The following is a 21156-nucleotide window of genomic DNA, read 5'->3' on the forward strand; positions in this document are numbered from 1 at the left end:
GATAAGAATGATCATGATCACTGAGACGTTAATTACATTATATGATATCAAACGTTCATTGAAAATACGTATACCAGACGTATATTGTAAAGTACCGTAAACTAAAATATATTTTCGCAATATAAACAATTAACATAATTGTAAAGTTACACTAAAATCATTTCAGCAAACGATAATCTTTATTCAAAACTAGCTAAGTAAAAATGTCTAAACGTTACACTACCCACGCCTCCGTTTTACATGCGCCCCGCATGAACTTACAAAATATTTTTTTAAGCTGCCTCTAACAATTAGATTTGGCATACACACTCTTCGAATGTCCTGTATCTTGAGATTCCCTTACTTTATGTATTCTTCTACAATGCTGTCTTATATAGGCTTTCTTTTTAAATTTCATTCCACAATAATGACAAATCACACGATCACAACCTATCGGACCTTTACATTTCATTTGTATCTTTTTACCATTGGCTGTAATCTGATTGTTCAAAACATCTATAACAATATTCCTTGCCATCATAAAATCTAATCCTAATATTGCATCTTCCTCTATGACAGAAACTATGAAAAGATTTGTTGAAATTTCATCATTCAATTTGATATCTAAATGTGTCTTACCTTTTATTTCTAAAGGTTTTCCAGATGCATTTACAATGTTTGTTTCGAACGGTTCTAAATTTACTTGAAACTGACATCTATCTATAAAATTTGAAGAAATCATTGAAAGTGTTGCACCAGTATCAATTAAACAATAAGCTTTGATGCCATTTATTGTAGCTTCGACAAATAATCCTGAACCATACGAATTAGACGAATTTTCACAATCTTTCTCTAACATATTAATTTTTCGTTTTGATCTACTAATGAATTTTCGACAATTGTATTTATTATGACCTTCCTTACCACACTCATAACAATTCAAACTATTTGTATTTGACCTTTTAGGAAATGTTCTTGAAGACATGCTTTTACTTTGATTTCGCAGGTTTTCTTGGTTTCTTTTATCAAAAGTTTGATAGTTATTTTGGCGTCGAAACATTGATAACATATTCTTCATTTCCTCTACTAATTTTATCAGGCTATCTAACTTGTCATCTTGACTTTTCGGACTATCATATTCGTCAGAATTTAATTTTCTCATATAACCATGGGTTTCACTGGATTTTCGTTCCGCCCTGTTGAAAGCCTCAAGCTCAACAGCATGTCTTACTGCTTCATTCAAGCTAGTAGGACGAGCTTGTTTAATTCTAAGTCTCATATCCGCGTTGACCAAAGAATCTATAAATTGTTCTTTCGCTAACGTTTCTTTTACATCTGATGGTGCTGAAGGGTATGCTAAATTAGTCAAACGTCTTATGTCCTGCCCCATTTCAGATAAAGATTCTGTAGCTCTTTGTCTTCTTTCTCTTAGTTGTGTTCTATATAATTCAGTTTGATTGGGTGGGGAAAACCTTTCTTGTAATGCTAATACAAGTTCATCATAATTTGGTGATTTGCTTGTCAGATTGCCAAATACACCTTGAGCTTGACCTCTTAATGAAACAGATAAATAAAGACCCTTTTCTTTGTTTGTCCATTGATTTATTTCTGAACATGCTTCAAAATGCGCTTTATAATCTATCCATGAGCTAGTTCCATCATACGTAGCTGGCTTCATCATAACACTTCGTTTTGAATTTGAGTTTTTAGGATCACGTTTTATTTCTGTTGAATTTGAAGTATCCATTTGTATGTTGCTATGTAAGGACTCTGTTTTATTTGCTGGTTGTGATTTTCTCTTTCGAAAAGTAACAAATCGATCTCTCGGATAATTTAAATCAGAGCCACAAGGAGATTCCGTAAACCTTTGTTTTTCAGCTAATGGGGTTAAGACACTTTCTATTTTAAAGGGCTTTTTATCTGGGGTCGGTGGTAATAAACGTCGCCTTCTTTCTGATAGAGGTGTTGCATATTGTCTTGTTAAAAATTTAGGTGTTGACGTTTGTTTGTCTTCATAGTTTGAGTCATATTGATTTTGAAACGATAATTGCATACTGTCAATTTGTCTTTCAAGTATTGATATTTCATTTTGCAATTTCAAAGCTTCATTTTGGTGCTGCAAATCTCTGAGTTTTTCGTGTAACAAAATAAGCTCATTGCTATTACTAAAATCTTTACTCTCAGCCATTTTTAACAAATATCTATTTAATATGTGGGGCCAGATAATGGTGTTTTATCTATATAATCCCACCGCTGCCACCAATTTTTGTAACGTGTACCGAGCGAATATTTAGATATGTATAATAAATTTTTCTTTGGGCTACCTGCCGTTTGATTAGAAACAAATGATTATAAAATCATCATATATCATAAACAATCAGCTTGAATTAACACTCCGAAATACACTATTAAATTCTCAAAAAGTCACAATACTGTAATTATAACACAATGAAATAATTCAAAAGCTATAGATATGACGCTGCAACCCGATAATTCCTATAGTCATGCAACTACCTCCCTATCTATGAAGAGAGGCTTCTATTTAGATAGAAAGATAAGTTGCTGGTAGGGATTTACAACAAAGTTCCAACTATACAAAGCTTATTCTTTTTAAATCTACCTCTGGATTTTTAATACCTATATGTTACCAATTTTCTGATAGCGAGGCTTTCAGGAAATGTGGTGGTCTATAAGTACCCAGAGTCAAATACAATTTCACAACTAAACTATAACGACACTATATCCATGAAGCTAGGCTTCAATTGGATAAACAAGGGTATTTAGTTTTGCCAATTCTTCTTTTCTACCTATGAAGCTAGGCTTCAGTTAGGTAGACGAAATTATCCTCTATGTATGAAGCGAGGCTTCAATTACATAAAGTAACCTGGTCCCGGTGAATTCCTCTGCAGACTGAGTAATTTTTTTCTAATCGCCGTATTTATACCTGCTGAGATGATTGCTCAAGCATGACTTTATTTTCATTGGCTGATAAGAATGATCATGATCACTGAGACGTTAATTACATTATATGATATCAAACGTTCATTGAAAATACGTATACCAGACGTATATTGTAAAGTACCGTAAACTAAAATATATTTTCGCAATATAAACAATTAACATAATTGTAAAGTTACACTAAAATCATTTCAGCAAACGATAATCTTTATTCAAAACTAGCTAAGTAAAAATGTCTAAACGTTACAGATGCAATTCTGACAAGACATGCACCCGACGAATAGACGGAAGGAAAGGCGGATACGGCGCTACATACAATTACATTAGACTCTCGTCTCTGCTTCCTTCCTATCATTATATCAATAGATCTATTGTTCATTAGCACTTACATTATAACTTCTTTCTAAGATATGATATTTGGTATTCGTGTTTTCAAATAATGTTAGATACCTTTATGTCAAACATATATGTTCACCTCATTACTTAGCCGCTTTTTTCTTTGTTTTACAATTTAAATGGTTTCTTAGTTCCAAAGTGTTACCAACTTTTACTTTGGTATTGCTTGGTTGTAACTGGCAATGTATACGTAAGCAGATACGTTTTTAGCATGCACCCTGGAGCCAAACTTGTATTACTGCAATTAATCAAAGCACTGAATGCACTGATGGGGAGGCTATGACAGAATGTTTCAGACTTATAGTTTCTTTTCTTTTTGCTTAAAATGTGCTGTTAAATAAGAAGATATGCACATTGCGCCATTTATCGTTCAGCCATTCATATAAATGGTTAATATGGTTGACTTTTCATTTTGTTAATATTCCAGAACATTTCATTGAGGTCTACATTCGGATTGTTAAAGAAAAACCTAAAAACCATTTATATATGACATACCAGCAAGTATGACGACTGTTCATTATAAGATCATATAATACCATTTTACAACTGACGGTTCCTTATCAAAATATTCTAGGACTGTTCATCATAAATACTTTATGTCATTTTAATATCATTGAATGATAATAACAACTGCAAGTTAAGCAACATTTTAATTGAACATAAAAATTATACATATTTACATGTACCATAATTGAGATCAATAAGACACTGTCTTGTGATGAGTATTAATATTCATGATCTACGGACAGAAAGTTGTCTTCTCCCGAAGCAAATCTCGAATAAAATCACGTTTCAGAAAATTATTCCCATTTCATTACTCGTCGCTGACTTTGACGGCTTCGGATAATATTAAAGCTAAATATTTCTTAAAAAAATACATATCTGCAAAGCTTATTCAAAATTGAATCAGCCTATGTGAAAATTGATCAGGAAGTTATATCTTCTTTTTTTTATCTTCTTTTTTTTTTTACCGCCAACACTCAACCAACTTATGGATTTGAAACCTCACTAGCTTGAAATATATACTGCGGAAAATCTGTTGTTAACAGAGCGTGCGGTTATTACGTTGGGTTTTCCTTGTCGACCATTTCCCGCAAATAGATGAGAACATCGAAGCGTCAGTGCTATGAATGGTGTTATAAATAGCTTGTTTTGGAGGTTTTTGTTGAAACTTCTCCAAATCCCTCCAGAGGTATGCACGTCGCGGAGAAGGCACACGGCAGGTCAAGGTCAAGTCATCTCAAGTACCAGAGATGATTGGTTGACCTGTCGTAACTAACTCTGGAGGTTTGACGCTACTGAATGCCGTTTTTGTTGTCGTCAGTCAGGAAGTTGATGCCTTGACAAAACTGTCGTATCCTTTACCATTAACGAACGAAGAATGGGCTACAAGGAAGATTCTGCTTGAAAAAGACGTCCCCGATGCTATAATCTCGGAAATATGGTTATTCCGGTGCCGAGAATGAATGAACTTAACACACAATTTCTTGTTGAAAACAAAACAATAAAACAACAACATATTTTCTGTAGTAATTTTTCAATGTTGTAAAATGAAAACGAAATTCGTTTAATGCCGCCAATTTTTTTTAGAACACAAACATATAAGTTCTTTTTATTTGATTTATTCAAATAAACATTAATCACTTCAGCGCGCGCAAATATCATTTTCAAATTAAAATTTCGTAAGGTATGTTGATGAATTTCCCATGCTCGACTGTAAGTTATTCGTATATATATGCGTTTTTTATGTTTTGTATTTAAATTTTCTTATTCTTTAATATTTTATGTATCTCATAATCTGTATTGAAAATTTTATCACACACGAACAATCAAATTATGATTCGTTGCCCTAGAATTGAATAAACTTTCTAATTACACAATACGGGGTCATTCATTTGATTGAAGACTGATCTTTGCGTCTTTCTCTGAAAAACATATTTGACCACATAGTTCTGTCATTTAACTGTTCACTTTACTTCCGATTTTTGTTGTACCGAAACACATGTTTCTATTTGTGTTTTCTATTCGAATCTATGATCAGTTTATTGGGATCACCACCGAGTTAACGACTACTTGGTACTTTGGTCATGTTTTTTACCCCAAATATTTGAATGTTTCTATTGGGATTAAAATGAGCGTAGATAACTAAACTGCTGGTTGTATAAATCCCTGACCTGTCTAATTCTAATTATGAGATTAGTGGATATATTAAGACTTTCACTACAAAATATTCCTAAACAAAAGAGCACATGTTTAAATTTATTCCTTTACAAATAAAAGATCAGAGTAGGGATCTGTCAATTGCCAGACATATTTTTAAAAGATACTTTTATGTTAAAAGTTTGATTAATGAATTATGTAAGATGAAAATATAAGTATTACTTGTTTTTTTTTTATTTTGTTTTTTTTTGCTAATATTAAATGTAATCTTGTGGTGAAATTTTGTCGGAGGGTCCTTACGGATTTTGTAGTTAAATAGTTTTTTTTTCGGCGATACATGGTTTAAGAATATAATGTTTTCAAACTATATGTTCATCACCATTAGTGAATTTTTAGTTAAATGTATGCAAAATATTTACTAACAGCTATATGATATAGCGGTTTATGAGCGTTTTCCGCGTACAGCCTCCTAAGGTGTACTAATAAGTTAGTTTTCCTTAGTTATCACGCAAGCATGATCCATGTCTCTGATGTAAGCGGCAGTTTACCATTATTTGTCTTTAAAAAAATATTAAGGACTATAAATGGTTTATAACAACAAAAGAACATGCATGATATTGAGACTACGGTGTTGCAACGTTCTAGTTAATGACCCGTCATAAACAGTTGGTCGCTGTGTAGTAATTGGAAAATTGTTATCAAAATTAATAAAGAATTTTTGCCATCTAATTAAAGCATTTACCTATAAATTTTCATTTATGCTTTTTGTTTAAAAAATATTGATAAAGTTATTATATAGAAGGGTTTTCATACCAGAACTATTTATTACCAACGTACGTATGCCTAAACCTGATTACCGCGGCAGTATGACGTCACGGAGTAGTGATTTTGAAAAAATAACAAACAAAAATCAAGAATTTTTCAGAGAATTACTATCTTTACAAATCGCAGATATGAAATAAAAGTTCATATTGTAAATGTCTGTGATGAGTGATGAATCAGCTTAGAAAAAATCAAGGTACTATTTTTTGACCTGATTACCGCGGCAGTAAGATTTGACGGACGGTTATTAACATTGGGTCGGCATAGCCTCCCCAAATACTGAAACATAAAGGTCCTAGTCGCCATGTCGGCTTGTACGTGTTACCTGCATCGTGAAGACGCACAGAAACTTAAAATGATACACTTATATTTAAAGCTTCGCTCTTAAAAAAGGTCCCATCTACGTTATATAAAAGCAATTAATCAAAAAAATAAACATAATGACAGAATCTCAGAATCAGGATTAACATGTGTAAGGCAGACACACGTTTACATTGAGATATACATAATAAATATTTTTATGATTTAATGAATAAGTAATCCATGCCTAAAAATGTAAGATATGATACACGATGAAACGTCAGAATATGTCCTGTTGTCGGACAGAAGAGAAAATCTTCCTTGTGAGACAGAATTACGTAACATATATTATCATGATTGAACAGCTTTCTCTGTTTAAATGACATGTTGCTTTTTTGCTGGTTTTTTTGTTTGTTTTTGTTTGTTTTTGCTCTGCATGAATTCAAACATATATTAAGAAATTGAATCCCAAATAAGGATATTCTAAACCTTTGTCAGTTCTAAAGTGAAAGCAGTGACAATATTCATGCTGTCACAATAAATTAAGTATCTTTCAGAAAATATATTTTATCAGACAAACGAATATGTTCTAGCTGAACCATGCATACACAAAATAAAACAGAAATTTCTACCCTCTCCTCAGAATGTGACATTTTCTTTAACCAAATAGCATATTGTTGTTTAGATAAATATTGTGAGAAAAACAGGGAATTGTGTACGTTTCTAGCATTGGGGTGGGAGATGTGGTGGGGTTTACGTACGTCGTTTCAACGTAGTATTACTATATAATTCATATTGCGTTGTCCAGCTTTACCAGCTTTACTGATAGAGGAAGAAGTCAGGTGCCCCTCTGTACGTTATTTCAGGCTCAAAAGAGCAACTAAGTAGAACAAGCGACATTCCGTAGGATAGCTTGATAGCTTTCTCACATGTAGAAACCTACGATGCTTATACGTGACTGGAACCAACAAAAATAAATACATAATTGAAATCATTTAAAATGCTTACTGTACAAAAACATTGAATGAGTACATGTATGTAACGACATATCCGCCTAATTTTACATTTCTGCGTCGGCTGCATGTTAAGATTTGCATGTTGTGTCTATTACCCTGAAGACACTTTTTTTCCAAAATAAAATATCACGGTAACGTCAATATTTTAGTGTTTCATTTAATTTGCAAACTAAATGTTTTATTTTCTGCTTTCTAGTACACTGTAGTACGCACTTTAATCAAACTAAAATACAAATTAGTTTGTAAGCATTAAATACGCCCCGTTTCTGATATAGTCAGTCTGATCATTGGGAGCGATGAGAAATGAACTTACTCAGAATCATCAGTCACACAAATTATGCAAAAAAGGTTTAGTAAACTTTAGTTAAAAATATAATATATCATATAATGTTGTTTATAATATTTCTGGAACAATAATACAACATCCATATATTTCATTCGATTATTTTGATGAATACCGATTAAAACGGGACCGTAATTTGTACCGCCCAAGTTAAAAAAAATTGGTGTCAACTCAACATCAAATCCGTCCGAGTCAACATCAAATGCTGGTACCTGGCTTTACACCCGATCTTTATTCTTTTCTTACACTGGTTCCGAGTAATTATGCTTGTTTTTCACATTTTAATGTATTCCCCCGTGTGTATAAGTGCTTTGGAAATTCCGGTATGTTTCTAAAATAGATTCTACAAACGGAAGAAGCTACGATGTGTCCGACTTACGATCACTTTACCCTATATCATTCGGAACTGCCCCGGCTATTATCTATAATAACCTCGGAAACAATACGGATTGAAATTAGTTCTACCACGTGGTTTCATGTGTAAACAGTAACAGAGATAATGTAAAACGAATGTATATATTTGACATCTAATGTCTGTTCCGGTACTCTTATGCTTGAAAATATGTCTGACAAGAATTTGTAATTCAAATATGCCCACTGATGTTCAATTTTAAACAAATCCGACTGAATGAGTAGAAAAATATAGCAGGGGCAGTTTTAAAATATCTAGTGACACCCAAAATGTTGCTATGTAATATGTAATCCATAATCAGGTCAATATACAGTAGTTATTAAGTATGTTTGCTAAGCTAAATCTTCATTCAGGAAGTCTATTTGTAATAAAATGTTGAAATTTGGGTGAAAAAACACTTATTTTGTTATGGGTGATACAATTGCTCCCTGCTACATCCTTTTGTTACAAAATTAGTATTTTGAAGCACTTCTGTAATGAGAACAGTGTAGTTTTGCTATCTGAGTGATTTTATGGAAGTTGTTACAAAATTGGCTTCAGAATAATGAATTATGTATGAAAATCACATGCTAACATTCATTTTCAGAATATCCGGAATGCGGCATAATGGCGCTTGTTAGAAAAAAGGGAACTTCAAAGTTTTAAATGACTTAAGAGTGGTGAAAATGCATCCATATAATTGGTAATTGTATATGCAACTTCGTTTATTATTAGATATTAGAATACTAAACATTTAATATTCCCTTTAGGTCAGGGTATCGCATTGTAACATGGCCAGCGATTGGCTGAAAAAAGTGCAGGGAAACCCGTATGATTCTATTAATTAATACATGAGGTGATTGGATGAAAGTGGGGTATTTTTAAGTATAAAAACTAATTTAAAAAGTAATTCTACATTGTTTTCTGAAGAAAATGAAATATTTCATGAGTCTCTGTGATAATTTTGACTTGGATATTTGCATTTATAGAAAGTGTATGTCAGTCCTGTGATCAGCAGAACATTTCAATGAAATGGGGAGGGGGTAATCCTCTTTGAAGTCATTTTGCAAAAAATTTGGTTGGCTACCCCTATATAACAGGAACATTTTTATGTGTCAGGCATTTCATTCTGCTAGAAAAATTACCTCTTTAGCATGAAAACTCAATTTTAAGATAGGATTAGGGACCATTTCTTATAATGTAAGTCTATGGAAATATCAATATGAGTGTCTGACCTAGTACAGCAGCAGTTGAATAAATGGGCGAAGATTCAAGGGCCTTTCACCAGTAAGCGGAGCATAAACGTTCCCAGTGACGGAATCCGGTATTTAGCTTACTACTTAAACACCGAGGACATCCGAAAATCATAATTAGGGGAAAATAAATTAAACACTGTTATAAAAAGGAAGCCAAATTCTATTTGATTGCTGACAGTAATAAGATATGAAGACTCCGCAGTCAATTTTGATTATTGTACTTTTACAAGCTGTGTATTTAGAATCGGCATTGTGCAAGGTAATTCAAATTATTTTACAGTTGTTCACAAATTTATGCAGTAGATTTAGTATCATTTACTGTATGCATATAGGAATCCGGGTCAGCTCGGTCCTAAAACATACTCGGCCCCCGAGTCAGCTCGGCCCTATTCCAACTCGGCACGGGTCAACTCGGCCCACTTTAAAAAATGGGTAAAAGACATCAAAGGACTCCTACTGTCACAGGCTATTATTATCAATCAATGTGTATGTTAATGATACCGATTAATTAGGTGATAATTATGATTGACTCATTCATTCAAATTTGATTAGTGACCACCTGCAATTAATTAGAAGCTTATGCTATTAAGTAAACACGTTTTTGTTTCATATTTTTTTCAAAATTAGTTTACAAATAAAATGCATCTTAGAAAACACATTTTAATTATATCTATATTCACAGGCACAAGTATCGGACCTGGGAAGAAAAAATATGAAGTTAATTTATAAATCTGTTCATATTTTTCTTCCCAGGTCCAATAATCGTGCCTGTGTCTATATTAATTTTATCGAATATGCAAGACAAATAAATAACTTTTTTTTCCTAAATATACTTTATTTCGGCAGAGGTAAAATATATAATTATATAATAATAATAAGATATTTCTTATTATTCATTTACCTTTACAACATGCAAAGCAAAGTAAATACGTTATAGGCCTATATATTTTTGTAAAGTGGGCCGAGTTGACCCGTGCCGAGTTGACCCGTGCCGAGTTGGTATAGGGCCGAGTTGACTCTTTTCCTGCATATATATCGATATATCTCAGTCTAGCCACTTTCCGATCAGCTAACAGATTTTTTGACAATAATAATGAATAAGTGACAGTGAAATTATTAAAATTATTTTTCACTTACAATTCTGCAAATATTATCATTTCAGCTAATTTAAATGCAACAACTTTTTGACATTGTACTTTATTTAGCCAGGGTCTCCACGATACCGGTGTACATATTTTATACAAGGTGTTTTTCATATAAAAATTTACTGACTTGAAAAAAAGAAGGAATAAACAACTTCATTAACATTTAATCCTCGTAAAATTACATTACAGAGTTCTGTTACTCTGAAATTCTCGCTCATTGCGAATGTAAACAATGGTCGACCATTTTGTATGACGTAGTTAAACAGACTTCATGTTACCGGTGCACTGGTAAAAATGTTATTTATATGGAAAGCCATTGCAGTTTTAATAGCAAATATATCATTTTAGCATTCTTGTATTCATATCTGAAAAAAAAATGCTTAATAACAACATAAAAACGTGTGTTTCAATAATTTATTGTTCATCTTTTATGACTCCCAAGGGGTCTCTGTTTTACAACCTTTTCCTCCCAATTACAGGTGTATATTATACCATGTGGCTGGATTTAAAAATACCCATTCACTTAATTTTAGTGTTGTTGTGATTGTCTGGTCCTTTTGTATCATTGAATCAATTTTTGTGTCGCCTCTACGGAGTAGTGGCGACATATAGGGATCACTTCTCCGTCGTCTGTCTGTCCGTCTGTCCGTCTGTCTGTCTGTCCATCCGTCCGTCACAAAACTTGTCCGGACTACTCCTCATAAACTACTGGTGCAATTTCATCCAAACTTTACAGGAATGATCAGTACCATGTCTAGTTGTGCATATTGTCAGCATTTTCCGGTTCAATGATTTTTGTTTGAGTTATGGCCCTTTAATAATTTTTCATTTAAAAGTTTGTCCGGACTACTTCTCTTATACCACTAATGCAATTTCAATGAAACTTAAAAGGATTGATCTGTAGCTCAAGTCCTTGCGCATTTTGCACGGGTTTTCCGGTTGAATGATTTTTGGCTGAGTTATGGCCCTTTGATAAAAAGGTGTTTTTTTTCTGTGTGTTGCCAGATACGCAAAAGCTTGTCCGGACTACTCCTCATAAACTACTGGTGCAATTTTATCCAAACTTTACAGGAATGATCAGTACCAAGTCTAGTTGTGCACTGTCCGTCTGTCTGTCTGTCCGTCTGTCACAAAATTTGTCCCAACATGAAATTGGCCATCATGAGGCGACACATGTGATTACTGATCGCTCTTGTATTTCTACATGATGAAGATAAAATATCGATATGGCACTTTACACAGGCTCCCTTAAAAGACTGAATGAAACTGACTTTTTAATTTTCGTAAACTATTTTATATGCACTAATGGCTTTCCATAGATTAATTTTTTCCCGCCAAAATGATGTCAAAAGGTCAAGTGACATGTAATGGAGGTTGAATGACGTCAGCACCTGTGATTTTTTATTTTCTTGGGAAAAAAAGTGTTTTGTAGAGAGACTAATTTATGCAATGGAAAAATAGGATAGTAAAATAAAAATGAGGTAGGATATGTGAAATATTTCCTTCAGAAACTCTTGAAAATGTTTAAAAACTTTGAAATAGCCAATATTACTGGGAGCATGTCAATATAAACACTCGGTAGGTGGTGTTGACAAAAATATCGCGAGATTTGTGAATATACCGGTACCGTGGAGTCACCGGTATCATGGGGTTCGAGTATATTAGGAAGTGGCTAGCCGTATAGCCAAAAGTTCTAGCAAGGCCACACTGTATTGGCTACTGTAGATGTACGGCATTTTCAAAATTATATGGAAGTCGAAAATGCATATGTTATTTGATGACTTTAAGTGAGGATTTTAACCAAGAAACAGCAATTGTCTTCGTATGTTTACTTTTTAGAGGTTAATCGCCTTGTTGGCTACAGTAAAAAAAGTACGAATATCTATCTTTGTCATCTAAAGACGTTGAGAAAAAATAGCGTTTGGTCGCAGTTAAACAACATCAATTGAAATAGTTTACAGGGGTTGACACTAACTTTTCAGCCAGGAATCCCAACGGGACATCTGTTTTTGAATTCAAAAGTCCCTTCCCTAAGTTGGAAGTCCCTGATTTTTTTTATATAATTTTAAGAATAAAGCAATAACCTTTGTCTATCAAAATTGATGTGCAACTTATTTTTATTGTTCTTTCGTTCTACTTTTTGGGATGTTGATCATAGCCAGGGCCTTTTTACCCTTCTTTGGTGTAGCCGGTATCCGGCTACTTCCCCAACCCAAATAGCTATCTTTTTCCCCAAAAACATGTCTTAAATTCCCCTCCTGGCGCAGATTTCCCCATTAAATTGTAAGTTAGATCGAAGCGTAAAAATTTGTAAACAAACTTTTTCGTGTAAAAATAGACCGCTGTTTTGTCCAATAAAAGGTATGATTCATTTCGCAACTAGAGGGATGCCTTAATTCAATGCATTGGCTGTTTACTCGTAGCCTCGGTCTGATATGGCAATTTTCAAAAAACAACAAGGGGAAAAATCGCCGGCCTCGTTCTGGCATAGGTGTCATCAATCGCAACTTTTCGGCCCTTTCCTATTGAGCTGTTATAACCGAAGATATTCCGATTAACGCATCATTTTTACGACATGACGACATGATTGCTGATTTACGTTAGTGTAAACAATGTCGCACAATTGGCGAGCGTACAAGAAGAAAATAAGAGCGAATGATGCTCGTAGTACTGTAACTTTGACAAATTATTTTAAAAAGGGAAGATTTGATGACCAAGCTGTGAGTTTAACACCTTCTACAGCACCTATTATAACATCTAAACCCACTGAACCGAAGTCCAGCGCAAATGACCCTGCTGTTGCTACTGCTACTAGTGCTAGTGTATCTCCTATATTATCCAGCAGTCAATGTACTCCCCCTGAACAGGAGCTCAGCATAAATAATATTGATAAAGCTGGAACTGACAGCACTTTATCTTCTGAGCATGACCTGCGTAGATTTTCTGTTGGGAAATACGAGTCAAAATTTTCCTGGCTGTATTACAGTGGAACTCAAAAGGGTTATATTTGCAAGTATTGTGAGTTATTTGCCCCTAAACTAAACAAATCCACGCCATACATAACATGTGGTGCAGTTCTTGGGCAACACCCTACAAGACGTCTTGAAATTCATGAGAAGAGTCAATCACATAAAAACAGTTTAAGCAGATACACCTCATCATTATGTAATGTAAATATTGCAAGAACTGTTATGCAGACCCATACCACATCTGAAGATGCACTTATTGCCAAAAATAGGAACTATTTGAAAAAATTGTTTAAAACCTGTGGATTCATGATAAAAAAAAAAAATGGGCTCTTTCTGAAAACTTCAAAGATGTTGTCCAGTTTATGGGCACAACTTGTGACCCAGACATTGTAGATATTTTCAGCGGGAACACCACATATACATCTAGTACATCAGTCACAGAAATAATTGGTATTCTTAGTGACTACCTTGAAAATAAATTGTTGACAGATCTTCGTGGGAAAAAATTTACTTTACTTGCTGATGAGAGTACAGATCAGGCAAACCGTACACAGCTTTCAGTCTTTGCTCGTTGGGTAGGGAATGGAGAAGTAAAGGAATCATACATGGGTCTCATTAATGTAGAAAGAACGAGTAGTGCAGCCCTGATGGATGGTATCCGTGTATTTTGCTTAGGCAAAGGTACGTAGTCAAGAAAAATTGTCTTCATATTTTTCAGATGTACATTTTCCTTAAATATAATGATATATTGAAATGAAACAAATAAACACATTTGAATGACAATAACTTCATTTCATTTAACTAGGACAGGCAGCATGCTTGCTGATTGAATGATTGCTAAGTCTATCAGCCTGGGTTCAAACCCAGTCAGCTGGAACTTTCAAGCAAGCCTTTGTTTCCTGGCTTAGTGTTGTTAATTCAAGGGTTAAAACTTGTTCCTATAAAATTAAAGCTTTTGACATAATAAAAGTAATTAATTTACTGTACAGATAGGGAAATGAATCAAATTGTATTTTTGTTAATCAAATTGTATTTTTGTAAATAATTTGTTTATGATTCACAGGCATTGAACTGCGCAACATCAGATTTGTTGGCTTGGATGGGTGCAATGCAATGAGCGGTGAAAATAAAGGTAAATGTTTTGGCTGAAGTAATTCTTTAAACTTTGAATAGATTTCAAAATACTGTTAACATTTCTTAAATGCATTTGTAAGTAATTTCTATAGTATAACATGAAAAAATTCAATATTTTGTTAAATGATCTTAAAGCTAATTTTTTTTATTTTACTTATCATCCATTTCATATTTTTCAGGTCTACAGAAAAGAAAACGGCATGAAAACCCACTGTCGATATATGTCAATTGTCGTAATCACCGCCTTGCCTTGTGTCTGGTCCATATGGTTAAAAAAGAAACCAGGAGTTAGAAGAAGTTGACCGTGTTTTGCTAGGCATATATAAGATGTTTCACTATTCGCCAAAAAAAGCAGCCGTGTTCGAGGCAATTCAGGTGTTTATGGGCTGAAGCCTTTGAAATTTATCAGAGCAGCCACCACTAGGTATGCTTTTTACAGAAAAAATGGTCTTCTTAACTAATGTTGTATGATATTGTTTATATGAGAAATAAACTATAATATGACTTGATGAAAGTCAGAGTTATGTCAAGACTTCATACCTAAAAATTTCAAAAAAATCTTTTATTTAAAACTACAACCCCAAAGTTTTTCATTTTAGTTAATTGGATAAAAAAATTGTATTTCCCTTTTTTTGTTAAATTTTTTAAAAGGTGGTTGTCAAACCTGAAAAAGCAAGTGGGCCCGGGTTTGGTTTTTTAGGGTTTGGGGGCCATACTTTGGGCACCCTTTTATGCCCCCCTTTTTGAAAAAACCCCAAAAAACCAAAACTCAAAGGTATAAAGCATAAATTTTTACTCAGCCCGGCCCCTTATTTTTTCCCCGGGCTAAATTTTTTGTTTTACATTCTTTAAAGGGGAGTCAACTTCCTTAAAACATTATATTTTTCAAGAAAATTTGTGGGAAATTTTACCCGATTTTAACCCCGCAAGAATTTAAAAAAGTTTTCCAAAAGAGCTCCAGGAAAAATTTTCAATAAGGGATGAGAGCTGTAACTACCAGGAGTTTGGAATTTGGGTAATTTTATATGTACATTATTTGTCATATGCCATGGTTTCCAGATCTGATTGATATATCTTAACTTAGAAAGGCCTTTAAATATCATTTACTTACTTCTACCTACACACTTTAGTTTTCATGGATTCTAATTATTTCAGACACTGTTTTAGATGCTGCACTGTATATAATTTATAGATTTTATTTGAATTAAGTATTGTCAATGATCAGTCTCAAATTGAAAAAGAAAGGATATACACTTAAAAAAACCCCATATAATTTGTAAGTTAACTACTTGTATTATTGCAATAGATATATTTGTAATATTATCAGGAAATGTCAAGAGCTTCTGGGTGTTGTTAGGGACAGGACTGATCTTGCCAGACGAATGAGAGCTGATGACAGAGACATGAATCCAGATGTTTTTGTTTTTCTTATTGTCTTTTTATTTAAGTTAGAAGTATAAAAATCATTCAATGATTGCCCAGTAGTAGTATTGTGGAATTTCACTTTCTTCAAATCAATGCCTCAAACAGTTGACTCAAATTAATCTTTCTGTTGTTGTAACAATCAAGTTCTGAAAAAAGAATTCAAAACACTTGCTCACAAATGAATGATGTTTTAAAATATGCCTTTTTCATTTTAACAGCTTTATCTAGTGAAACTAGTTTCATTTTGTAATATTGTCTTACTGAAACTCTATATACTTTTTTCAGAATTTTTTGCGACTGAAGGGAGTGCCAATGGTTTATGACCTTATCAATGAGATTGCAGATGCCTTCTGCAATCACTCGGCTGTATTGTCGGCATTTAGCGTGCTAGACCCTGGCAATCTTCCAGATAGTGTTACTGAAATAGCAGAATATGGCAAGGTAGTTATATATTTTCAGATATCGAAAAACACACATTGTAATTTAAGTTGAAGTGGTTGTGATTGTAATCTGAAGTCTCAGTGCTTTCATTACATTATAATAATTACTGTTGGCAGAATCACACTCAAACATTGGCAGAGTTTTATGGGAAAGAGCAACATGATGAATTCCAGGTCATAGAACTGTTGCACCACCAGAATTAGACAGTACAGAAATTGTAACTAATGAATTGAACACATTTAAGCCCCAATTATTCATGTACAAGTTAGTAAATATTAAAAGTTTGCAGTTGATTTTACTGTTTTCTTTGATTTGCAGGATTACAGGTTTAGTTTTTTGGTTCAACTGTTGTTATCTGTAGAATTGGATTTGTATTCATGAAAATTTACACTCTTTCTTTGACTATACTCCTTTACATTTTCCAGTGTTCTTGTGTTTTTTTGTTTGTTTGTGTTGTCAGTAATATAAAATTTAATTTGAACTAAAAAGAAAAAAATAAAATAATTTTATTAATTACTTTTTACCAAATTCACTATTATTTTCTTAGAAAACTGAAATATCTATCAAATTTTAATCTGAATTCATAAGCTGTAAATTAAGGTTTTAATTTAAATTTCACCTGCTGATAATAATGACCTAACATACATTTACAAAGCAATACCATTCAAACTAAAATATGAAACATTAATTTACAGTTTCACATATATTTTGTCTTTTTCACAGGCAAAGAGGAGATGACTCTGTAACAAAAGTGTATAGGGCCATGGAAAGAGACCCAGTTATCCGAGCTTGTTTCCCCAGAGTTTACAAGCTATTTAAGTTGGCACTGTTGATTCCCCAATCAACAGCTGTTGTGGAACGGGGTTTTAGTGTCATGAATGACATCTGCACATTTCTGAGAACATCTATGGGGCAGATAACACTGGATGCCATGATGCGCATTTCTTTGATGCAGGACACTCTTCAGGCTTTTGGGGATGAGGATTATGAAAATTTGGTTTCAATTTTCAAGGACAAAAAAAAGAGGGAGATGAAGTTATAAATTAACATTAAACTGTTATTAAACATAACTGTATAGATGTGCAGTGACAATAAATTCATCTTCAGAAATGCCTTTTTATTTGTTGATGTTTGAAATTAAGTTCTTAGACTTATGTAAACCTGAAATGTGTTTTAACATATAAAAATATACAAATAGATATTTTCCCCAAAAGTGCGAAAATCGCGCATATTTTCCCCACAAAAAGGGCTAGGGCCCCTTCCCCAAAAATAGTAAAAAGGCCCTGATAGCCCATGGATCTGTGATAACATTAAGTGATGAAGGAACGAAATACTCTATGTTTCCTTCCAGCATTATTAAGTTTGGTAACAAAATCATACATGCAGTTGGAAGTGCTTATAGGTCTTGTAAAATATGTCCTAAATATTACTGACTTCAATACATATAATTTATTTTGTCCCTTTGTCTGTAGTTATGCAGTAAGTAATTTTCATTTGATATTATAATATGCAATTGCTGTATTAGGTCTACTTGAATAAGTGTAAACTAGTCATTGAAAAGAAGAAAATGAGTTACTGCAAAAAAGCTTTTTTGCTCATAATTCCTTTACATAATGATATCAATGACATGATAAGACAGGAACAAATTATCATTATTGCATTTAAAATATAATCACAAAATCGGTATATTAAAAAAAAATCCCAAAAATATCACGCATCTGAATGTGTTTATCCGAAATGTAGTACACTATTGATTATGGAATTGCCGACTTTTTCCACGGTGTAAGTGTTCTAACATCATAGTAAACATCATATATTAAACAAAACTATATAAAACATATCATTTTTAGCTCGACTATTCGATTAGAATAAGTAGAGCTATTGTAGTCACCCGAGCGTCGGCGTCAGCGTCGGCGTAACAACTTATGTTAAAGTTTTTGTAATAGTTCAAATATTTTCAAAGTCCATTGACATATTGGCTTTGAAACTTTGCACACTTGTTCACCATCATGACCCCAACCTGTAAACAGGAGGAGGTAACTGTATCAAGCATTTTTTTTTACCATCAAGCACTAAGAATAGTCGAGCGTTGCTGTCCTACCGACAGCTCTTGTTACTATGCTGGTTGAAAATACAGCAAAATATCGGCAAATACTGACATTGGAATGTTTGGTATGTGGAGAATTTTCGTGTTTTGTAAACAATGTTTCATTTCCGGTTTACTTTTTGCAAGTTTATCACGTTTAATAAATACTTTTTTTGCAAGATTACCATCTTAAATGAATACTTTAAAGTTGATTAAAGATCAATTTTAATTGTTTAGTATATTTTTTACTTAAAAACTTAAAAGTCCCAACGGGACATCTGACTTGGAACTTAAGAAATCCCTTGCCAATTTTTGGAGTCCTCGGGACCGCGGGACTGCGTTAGTGTCTAACACTGGTTTACAAAATTTTGATGATAATCCTTTTTTGTTTCCTTAAGTTTAATACAGACGGTACAGTATAGAACTTTATTAATATAAGGAAAGTTTGCATGTTCCGTGAAACGCATTTTAAAATTCTATTGTCAGTCCCTGGGTAGGCTTTAATTAAGACTAATGAATTAATTGTGCTTTTATGTTCAATATTTATCTACTTTATTTGAAAAATATACAATTATTTTTGCTTTTCACCGTTTTTTTTTTTTTTTTTTCAATTTTCAATTATTCCACTCTGATCATTATTTATTCAATCCATGTGCTTAACAAAAATTCATCTTTCATACAAATAAAACATCAAATCATAATCATGAGGCACTTAGTAACATAGTATGCATGTTCGACTTCCACATAATTTTGAAAAGTGCCGTACGGCTAGACAATACAGTGAGTCCTGGCTAGTCATACGTGACTCACGTACAGCTAGAACTTTTGGCTAGTCGTACGGCTAGCCACTTCCTATTTATTATTAGGCAGGTTGTAATAGAATGCGAAATGGACTCCATTTCGCGAAATGAACTTACCGTCTACGAAATGGACATTTGTTTGTTTAACCGTGATGAGTAATATTATTCTTATTAATTTATGTTTAACATATGACATAAAACTACAGATTGAACCAATTAATATTACTATTTTCCTATTTTATAGTAATATTTCTGAAAATAATCTGGCTGCTACGAAATGGAGTTTTCGGCCACAAAATGGAGTTTTCGCTTATGGAATGGACATTTGCTTTACAAATTATGGTGTAACTGACATGTCACAAAGGGTATCTTTTCTATTCACTAACGTTTAATCTGGGACGACAAAAATTTTTTTGTCCCAGGTTAAACAATAAACATATGATATAAAACAGAATCTTTCTATTTGAAAGACCATGTATAAAACACTGAACTTAGTGAACTATGTGGCATTATTATACGATTATTTTCAAATGTGCAAGCATAAGTAATGAAAAAAAAATTACCAAAATTGTTTTAATAGCAATTTTATGTCATATATCACTTGTTGTCTATGAACAGATCCTTATTTACACGTAAATTACCACAGTAAAGCCAGAAAGTCAGAAATCACCCAGGTCCGAAAGATGGGACCGTCATGACATGTACATTGTAGCCTGGTATTTATGCTCAACAAAGATATCAAACGGATCGAACACACATGCAAACTGGGTTTTACATACTTTTAAATGGTTTTATCCTCCACGAGTGGCACTAAGTCCCATGTGCCTGTATTTTAAGAAAAATTCTACATGTAGAAGAAATTCCTAAATCGGAAGTGTTCCCCCGCAACACGTGCGTGGTTCCCCGCTCCGCTCTATGTCAATGTATGTAAAACGGAAGCCGGAGAATACTTCCGGTAGGAATTACCATCTAAAAATATCGTCTACCTGTAGAATTTTAGTTTCCAATTGGACCGCAATACAGCAAGAGCCAATCAAAACACATATAACTAAAAATGACCGATCTAAATCGTCTGAACGTTTTACGACAGCGTCTCAAGCGTTCAATTCGCATTTATCCGCCCTTTGAAACTCTCTTTTCGCTAACGAATATTTTTTTTTGTTCAGAAACGGAAAAAAATAGTTAGGGTCGGCTCATTTTTATAGGTAGGGTCGGGTTACCCGAAACAGACATATTTTTTTTTCAGGCCTAGTATACCTTTAAACTAGCATGCCTCACAGTCAACTATTAACTCCATGGTCACCAGTATACATGTACTTTCATATTCAATTGAATAAAAATTATTGTTTCAACCAAAACTGGCTTTAATTTAGTGTTGTTATAATACAGTGAGTCACTTAAGTAACAGCAAGAAAATAAATTACCGATAATTGATTATTAAACTTTGTAATCGATCATCGCTGATCGGTTCTATAAACGATCAATTTTCGATTATACTCGATCATCGTTTAATCCCTACTGAACTTATAATGTGG

The 21156-nt window shown here is 33.3% G+C and overlaps 3 protein-coding genes across 5 annotated transcripts in view; all 3 read left to right on the top strand.

The window, feature by feature from the left end:
* Positions 1–9688: 9688 nt before the first annotated feature.
* The window catches only part of LOC132743676 (proton-transporting V-type ATPase complex assembly regulator TMEM9-like), a 79902-nt gene continuing 68434 nt past the window's right edge, over positions 9689–21156 (top strand). The window contains exon 1 of one of the 3 annotated variants that reach the window (XM_060732227.1): positions 9689–9880. In XM_060732227.1, coding sequence (XP_060588210.1) covers positions 9809–9880 — 72 coding nt within the window. In that variant the 5' untranslated portion in view covers positions 9689–9808. The remainder of the gene's footprint in view (positions 9881–21156) is intronic. The other 2 variants (XM_060732229.1, XM_060732228.1) reach the window with 2 other exon arrangements.
* LOC132743670 (uncharacterized) lies at positions 12171–15232 on the top strand. The gene is made up of 3 exons (XM_060732221.1): positions 12171–14416; positions 14799–14867; positions 15049–15232. Exons 1-3 carry the CDS (start codon positions 14098–14100, stop codon positions 15159–15161), a joined length of 501 nt encoding a protein of 166 aa, XP_060588204.1. The 5' UTR covers positions 12171–14097; the 3' UTR covers positions 15162–15232.
* LOC132743680 (uncharacterized) lies at positions 15850–18612 on the top strand. Its single transcript, XM_060732232.1, has 4 exons — positions 15850–15871; positions 16151–16284; positions 16580–16735; positions 17459–18612. Exons 1-4 carry the CDS (start codon positions 15850–15852, stop codon positions 17471–17473), a joined length of 327 nt encoding a protein of 108 aa, XP_060588215.1. The 3' UTR covers positions 17474–18612.

The sequence above is a fragment of the Ruditapes philippinarum genome, unplaced genomic scaffold (assembly GCF_026571515.1).
Source record: "Ruditapes philippinarum isolate M1 unplaced genomic scaffold, ASM2657151v2 ctg485_1_1_1_1, whole genome shotgun sequence".
Lineage (NCBI taxonomy): Eukaryota > Metazoa > Mollusca > Bivalvia > Venerida > Veneridae > Ruditapes > Ruditapes philippinarum.